At 31.0% G+C, this 7,234-nt stretch overlaps 3 protein-coding genes across 4 annotated transcripts in view; 2 read left to right on the top strand and 1 right to left on the bottom strand.

Moving 5' to 3' along the window:
* Rheb (Ras homolog enriched in brain) overlaps positions 1 to 2,444 on the top strand; it is a 3,830-nt gene extending 1,386 nt beyond the window's left edge. For both annotated transcript variants that reach the window (XM_018027487.2, XM_018027486.2), the window contains exons 2-6: positions 76 to 194; positions 543 to 614; positions 1,469 to 1,676; positions 1,786 to 1,915; positions 1,978 to 2,444. In XM_018027487.2, the coding sequence (XP_017882976.1) occupies positions 146 to 194; positions 543 to 614; positions 1,469 to 1,676; positions 1,786 to 1,915; positions 1,978 to 2,067 (549 nt within the window). In that variant the 5' untranslated portion in view covers positions 76 to 145 and the 3' untranslated portion in view covers positions 2,068 to 2,444. The remainder of the gene's footprint in view (positions 1 to 75; positions 195 to 542; positions 615 to 1,468; positions 1,677 to 1,785; positions 1,916 to 1,977) is intronic.
* Positions 2,445 to 2,694: 250 nt separating this feature from the next.
* On the top strand, positions 2,695 to 3,587 carry COX7B (Cytochrome c oxidase subunit 7B). The gene is made up of 3 exons (XM_018027488.2): positions 2,695 to 2,889; positions 3,189 to 3,349; positions 3,470 to 3,587. The coding sequence occupies exons 1-3, from the start codon at positions 2,844 to 2,846 to the stop codon at positions 3,533 to 3,535; spliced, it is 273 nt and encodes a 90-aa protein (XP_017882977.1). The 5' UTR covers positions 2,695 to 2,843; the 3' UTR covers positions 3,536 to 3,587.
* Positions 3,588 to 3,615: 28 nt separating this feature from the next.
* On the bottom strand, positions 3,616 to 7,234 carry Sec3 (exocyst complex component Sec3). The gene is made up of 11 exons (XM_018027483.2): positions 6,787 to 7,234; positions 6,571 to 6,725; positions 6,268 to 6,495; positions 5,959 to 6,195; positions 5,656 to 5,896; positions 5,359 to 5,576; positions 5,095 to 5,285; positions 4,640 to 5,007; positions 4,419 to 4,564; positions 4,154 to 4,348; positions 3,616 to 4,079 (listed from the first exon to the last, which is right to left on the bottom strand). Exons 1-11 carry the CDS (start codon positions 7,232 to 7,234, stop codon positions 3,927 to 3,929), a joined length of 2,580 nt encoding a protein of 859 aa, XP_017882972.1. The 3' UTR covers positions 3,616 to 3,926.

Below are 7,234 nucleotides of genomic sequence, written 5' to 3'. Positions count from 1 at the left end.
ATTTATCCAAGAAGTAATGATATGTGGATTTTGCAATACCTTAGGTATTTATAACTATCCTAATTTGATGCATAGGTTCTAACTGGAGCATGCACCAGCCTTTATGGACTACTGTTGCAGCCTCTGTGTTTATAAATGCTGAAAGATGCCACCAAAACAAAGGAAAATAGCTATTATGGGTTACCGATCCGTAGGTATGAAAAGTTATTCGGAAAAATTCAACCATCTTATATGTAACTAATACATCTAAGGGACACTTTCACCAAGCTCTGATTACTTTAATCAGCATAAGTGTAGCCATCTTAAGCAAAACTTTAACTGCATGTCACTGTGAAGTAGAGATCAATTGTAATATATGTAATATATGTGATATATAATTAACAATTAAATAATTTCCAGAGTAGTTAACAACATTTAGAAGTACACGTACTTAGAAATAGTGTATCTTTTACTGTTGGCTATGCTTAATCGTTGATTGAATTAGGTGAAAGTGGCTCTAAATGAGTCTTAATATTCATTACTTGTTTCATCAATTTCAACAGGCAAATCATCATTGAGCATACAGTTCGTCGAGGGACAGTTTGTGGATTCATATGACCCTACTATAGAAAATAGTAAGAAGTATCCTCCTCTTTATCGTTTTACATGCTACATACTCCAATGATTTCTAATGATACTGTTAATAGTATTCCTTGCACATTCTGTTAGTAATTCATGCTGTAAATAAGTATTAGATTCATGTAAATATACTTTCTTGAAAAATATGAAACTCTACGGAGAAATTGCATTTGAAAAAGGAATTGGTTGCAATTACTTCACTTTTCATTGCACATTACAAAACAATGTAAAATACGTATGCATTTTTTAAAATTTGACATATTTTACAATGGTACAGGTACTGTTATTTATTTACAAAATAAAACTTTTAAAATAAATAAGATTTTTTTCAGTTTGATGTTACATATTAACATCTTAAATTTCCATTTAATAATTTTGTAATTATAAATATATGATTATCTTAACTCTTATGAAATGCTGTTATGCTGTAAATTATCTTTATATACACACATAAATAAATATTTTATTGGTTGAATTAGTTTACATTATGTGCGGTTTGTACATGTATATTAGAACTATTAACAGAATACACAAATTAATTTGATTCTAGCATGATGCATTGTTAGTAACATGCATGAACTCTTCAATTATTAGTTTTCTTATTTCAATACTAAATGCAAGTATCTATTTTGGAAACTCCTATTTATTGTAATTAAATGTGTTCAATACAGTAGCACTTCACATCTTATAATTAAGATTATTTCTGCTTTCTTCCCATGTAAAACTTACACAAAAAGATAAAATTAAATCTCTGATCTTTGTTAATTAAAATTGAATGCAAAGGTGTGGGTTCTACTGTTAAATCTGATTGTACTTTCTAATGAAATTTATACAATTATCTGTTTTTTAGCGTTTACGAAAAGTACTCGAGTAAATAGCCAAGATTATGAAGTTAAGTTGGTAGATACAGCAGGTCAAGATGAATATAGTATATTTCCTACACAGTATTCCATGGATATCCATGGTTATGTCTTGGTATATAGTATAACCAGTGCTAAGAGTTTTGAAGTTGTACAAATTATTTATGACAAGTTATTGGATATAACGGGGAAAGTCCAGTACGTTTTATTAATTATTTTGTTTTCTATATTTCTTATATTTTAATGTAGTACATGTAGTATTGTGTAACTTGCTAAGTATACTAATATTTTCTTTTATAAATTGTAGTGTCCCTATCGTGTTAGTAGGAAATAAGACGGATTTATATGTAGATCGAATGATAACAACAGAACAGGGAAAAAGATTGGCAGACTCTTGGCACGCAGCTTTCTTAGAAACAAGTGCAAAACAAAACGAGGTAATTCTGACTTTCTCCTTTGAACTTATGGCCTTAGTATAATGTATAATTTTCCGTTTCAGTCTGTTGCTGATATTTTTCATACATTGTTAATTGAGATCGAAAAAGCGGATGGAAATGTACAGGAAAAATCCAATTGCATTATTTCCTGAGCTATATTAGCTGGAAATATTCTAACGCAATGTAAATGTATAATATAACTAAATGGTGAAATTGGCATTATATATTAATACACACCTGAGAAAACATGGAGTGTAACAATATCACAAATAAAAAATGACAGGTGTTAAATGGTTATGTCTTACTGTATAAGTTCAACACATAAATATTGTATATTAAAGGATATATCTGGTAATAAGTATTTTTATCGCTTAATTTTGCATTACATTGTTTGACAGAAAAGAGAATTCGGTACTATCTCTTTATTTTTATCTTGTAAAAACAAATAATAAATTCCAACGTTTTAGGAAAAAAGTTTTGTTATTCAAACTACGTTGTTCTGTACGTTGAAATAAACCATTGCATATTAGTAAACGTATTTATTTCGATGATACATTATTTATTACATATGGAATTTAAATTATGTAAGTACTACAAATGGTTGTTCTTCTTGACGTAATACTGTGCTATCATAACCGGCAAGTTCTCATCGAATCTTTCAAATCGGACTAATCGGAGCGCGAGGGTACCTATATATATAGAACTCGACATTTTGAACTGATTCTCTCATCTACATATATTACATGGCAATGAAGCATGCGCTGAGATCGTAGGTTTAAGCAGGTTTAAGGCTAGGTACTTGACTATATTGAACCAACTTTATCACTGCAAAAGCCAAAAGTTGGCGGTGTCCGGTGTCTACGTATTTACGTCGCGTGAAATTCTGCGTACTATTCACTTAAGAACATTAAACACACCGAGAATAAAAATGATGCGACATATTTTGCAACCAGTTATTCGAAATACGCGAACTGGTAAGTTAATATTATTACTACATTTTATTTCACAAGGCTGAAATGTTCGAATGTTCTTTTCATTAAAAACTCTTATATAATATTAGTTTCTGTCATTTGATATTGTTTGAGAATGTGTTTGATTTTTTAAGTATATATGCAAAAATTGTACGCAGTCAATCATTGGAAAAAATTGAAGGAATCATGCTTGTGTAGAATTTATATTTAAAAAAAGTGTTCCTAAGCATAGAATAATTTCTAACCAAAATAGAAATTACTTTACCAATAATTTTCTATCTAAAATTATTTTATTTTTATAGGAGTCCGATCTTTCCATGTACCTAAGGATTGTAGACCAGCAACCATGGATGAAGTTATTGTTCCAAGTGGTTGTTGGAAAGAAGCAAATGCAAAAAGAATGCGGAAGGCCAATTTACAATTTGCAGCTGGCATTATTATACTTGGTGCTACAATAGCTTTTGTATGTATTAGTATAAATCATAATATATTAAAGAAGCATAGTACATTTTTACTCGATGCATATAATTTTTTTCTATTCCTTACAAATTTTTTAATATACAATAATATCCTAATTTTTTAGGGTAGAGTTACTGGATTACTTTGGCTTAATTACAAAGTTCCAGTACCAAAGAAAGCTGAAGAATAAGATGAATATATAATTATAATCTCGTAGCATATAATAAATATTGTAACTATTATATTGTAAAAAATAATAAAACATTCTCATTATTTTCAGTTCTTATATTTTGTGACGGTGAAAACTATAATCATACAAAACACAGTTTCTTCATAATTTCTAACATTCTTGTTTTTTTTTTGTTAAAAATGTTGTACAACTGTATGCAATTAAAACATGTGCAGCTGTTGCATAAATAAATAAGTTTGTATGTTATTCCAGAAAATGGTTCAAATTCAACCAAAATTTAAATACGTTAAATATGTACATTTTTATCAACAACAAATTGCATTATTTTGTTTATGTTTATTTCAATAGTAATACATATATTTACTTTACACTATTTTAATTAGTAAATTATTTAATGAGATCGAGCTATCTCTGAGAAGAACTCTAATATGTCTTGTATAGTGAATTCTAGTGTTACCATACTATCTGGGTAGCATCTCTGAATTAATTCTTCTATATATATGTACTGTGCAATGAATTCGCCTTGCATTTCACGCCAAACGACCTACGTACAGAAAATAGATGGAGCACATGGTACATAAAAAAAAATAAAAGTACTTATAAATTAATTATATTGACCTGTAATAAATTTTCTTCCTCGCACAAATGTTTCTCAACTTTCCTATATAAATTCTCCAAGCCTTTTTTTACTTCTCGGGCAGGATATTCTTTTATGACACGTCTAAGTTCTTGTTTGCTAAAAGCCATTTGATAGCTAACTTCTGACTCTTTAACGCCAGCGCCAACTTTCGCTTGTACGCCTTCAAAGAATAGCTATAAATATATAATATTTTATGCATACTTGAAAAGAGAAATGGAAATTTAGAAGATTTAAATCGCAAACATTAAGTTTTTCCAGTGGTCGGCCAAAGTACTGTGTAACATATGCACGCAAAGCATCTTGATACTTTTGCTTAGCTTCCTTCCGTTCATGATCAAGAACAGATATTTTTAACTGCGATAAGAGATCATACAGGTGATGAAAGTTTTCTACAATAAAAGAGAATTATTATTTATTGTTAATACATTGAATTTACAAAATTATAATAACGATTTCAAACTTACCCATCTTTATAACTTCTTGAGGAGTTTTATGATGTTCCCTGCTATGAGTAACAATGGCCTCGAACATTGTACTCACTAATTTAGTATACCACTTTTCAAGATCAACTTTCCTGTCGGAATTTTTAAAAATTTTTTCAACCGTTCTTGCGAATGGTTCAAAATGTTCTACGTATGGTAAAATACCACACTTGTTCTTGCGATTAATTTTAGTATCGCAAAGAATTGACTGTAACTGTGCTTGCATGAATTTATCAAATGCCCTTTTAACTTGGATTAAAGCAGAAGCAAACGTCATGGACAAGAAGGAACCAGTATCTTGTGCAGACATGACGTGTTGCGACAAACGTACTAAGACGTACATACACCAACTGAAATGTTTTTTTATTCCAAAAATTAGTCCTTAAGCAAAATAACAAAAGTTGATTTAGATGGTTAAAAATTTGTTTAAACCTCACAAGCTATCAATTTTATCCAAGAAAGCAATGAAATTATTTAATTCGATCTCTAGAGACGGGAATATTGCCGCCATTGTCGCCCGCACCTCTTCATTTACTTGTCTCTCCAATTTTTTACTTGCTGTAGAAGTCACTGATCCAGGACTTGCAGCACCATTGCTAACGTTGTCTGTTTCCTCAATTTCACTGCTCTAGCACATTTATATAAATACTTATTATAACTTTTAAATATTCTACGTGCATGTCGTGTAATGATTTACATACTTTTGATGGAGACAGAACAGAGTCTAACTGCAAAAACGATATGCAAAAAGCTTGTTCAGCAAGACACACAGGCTGCATTTGAGAAAGCACGCAGTCGAGAACAGAGTCCAAAAGATTTCCTTCACCTACAGGTGCCCATGTTTCACCGCTTAATAAGCAGATAGGCGCAGGATTCAATATATCCTCTGGTTTTTGGCCACTAGACTTTGATGTACTTGCTTAAAATTATTTGTGTTAACATATTATGGTGGAGGATAAAACACATTATTACTAAAAATAAACAAACGTAGTAGGTACCTTGAAGACGTTTCCCAATCAGTTTATTTTTTGCTTCTTCAAAAAATCTTTTCAAATCTCTTTTATACAGTTTACTCATTGTATCAGTGTACACTTTAGTTAATTGTACGAAAGCCCTATTATCTAATGCTCTTAATAACTGCATTAACTCTGTATATGGTTCAAGTTCATGATGAACTGCTTGATGTGTCGGAAGCATTAAGTCCGTCATTGACATTGACATATCTCCAACATCATTACCCTGCGAATATAGCAACTTTCAATACCAACAACCGCAAACCGTATTCTTTTAGATACACGTACCAAATGTATAAACAGATTATTTAGATGTCTAGCCACGATCGCAGAAAATTTTGCTCGAAGTTTATCGAGACGCCTTTTCTGTTCTGTAACTGCACTCAACTTATCAAGCCCTGATGGTAAAGGAGCTGTTATTGCTTTCAAAAGAGCACCACCTGCCTGGATAAGATCTTCCTTCTCTCCAGGAAGCTCAGCTTCACTCAAAATACGTTGATGAGTTGGGGAAATATCTAATTGTGACTTAACCAAATTAAAAAATTATATTACAAGGAGAAATTTTAGAAATATTGCTTTTTCATACAAGTTGCTTACAATGACTGTATTCAACTGATTTAATAAAAGTCTCGCGTTATTATTGGCTGTATGAATTGCTTGATTTTTCTGACCAACACGTGCCATGACTTCTCTAATCCTACCAAGCGCTTCATCATAAGCTGCGAGTCTAGCTTCAACAATAGAAGCTTCGGTTATTGCTGCTTCTATACTATTCATCAATTGAGTTACACGTGCTTCTGATGCTAAGACTGACTGTACATTTTCCTGGAAACAAAATTTTAAGTAGAGGTTTTTTAAAAAGGATCAACATTCATAATCCATCAAAATGATTAATTGTACCCCATCAAGAATTGAAAGATCTTTAGACAGTGTTTCCATGAAGAGTTCAGCATTAGAGACTGCATATTCACAGTCTACCATCATTTGTTTCAAATCAGCAGCTTCTTTTTCAGTAATAGGCTGATAATCAGATGAGATAGGAGATGTTAACAGTTCTAAAGAACATTAGAATATCAGAATATTAGCTGAGATTATTTTAATCATTATAATATTTACCTGGTGTAAAAGTAATACTGTCACTTTCTTTCAATGAACTAGGATCTATCAGCCATTCTTTAGAAATATTTTTAAACTGTGGTCTTTGAGCTAAATTACAGGAATAAGTATACAAATTACTAATAAATGTTCTTCTTTCTTGAGCTGTTGTTGCGGACCATTTATATACTTTATCAATATGAAATTCTATATCCATAGAATCATTCTTGACTCCATCCACAACTTGAATATCATTTAAAGACCAAGACTGCTTTTTCTTAAATATATTTTTATCATTCTTTTTTACTTGATACAGAAGTAAAGATGAAGGTGAATCTGGAGTTGTGGTCAAGCATAAAAAGCTCATTTTTTTCTTCTTATATGCCTTACTGACATAACATACACTCAATAATTTCTCATCACTAGGTGTAAACACCTCTCTTTGTAATGTATGTCTTATTGCTGCCAT

This window comes from Ceratina calcarata, unplaced genomic scaffold (assembly GCF_001652005.2).
Source record: "Ceratina calcarata isolate Rehan_Ccalc_2016 unplaced genomic scaffold, ASM165200v1 scaffold425.2, whole genome shotgun sequence".
In the NCBI taxonomy this organism is placed as follows: Eukaryota; Metazoa; Arthropoda; class Insecta; order Hymenoptera; family Apidae; genus Ceratina; species Ceratina calcarata.
Note: the sequence above shows the minus strand (reverse complement) of the source record. Positions and strands in the feature narration are given on the sequence as shown.

What these genes read in the sequence shown, in the direction of transcription:
- Sec3 (XM_018027483.2), bottom strand. Translation starts at nt 7,234, where the DNA reads ATGGCAGCAATAAGACATACATTACAAAGAGAGGTGTTTACACCTAGT. An exon ending in CAGTATTACTTTTACACCAG is followed by an intron (nt 6,726 to 6,786) that starts GTAAATATTATA and finishes AATGTTCTTTAG; the next exon opens with AACTGTTAACATCTCCTATC. An exon ending in ATCAGTTGAATACAGTCATT is followed by an intron (nt 6,196 to 6,267) that starts GTAAGCAACTTG and finishes AATTTGGTTAAG; the next exon opens with TCACAATTAGATATTTCCCC.
- COX7B (XM_018027488.2), top strand. Translation starts at nt 2,844, where the DNA reads ATGATGCGACATATTTTGCAACCAGTTATTCGAAATACGCGAACTG. An exon ending in TATTCGAAATACGCGAACTG is followed by an intron (nt 2,890 to 3,188) that starts GTAAGTTAATAT and finishes TTATTTTTATAG; the next exon opens with GAGTCCGATCTTTCCATGTA. An exon ending in TTGGTGCTACAATAGCTTTT is followed by an intron (nt 3,350 to 3,469) that starts GTATGTATTAGT and finishes CTAATTTTTTAG; the next exon opens with GGTAGAGTTACTGGATTACT.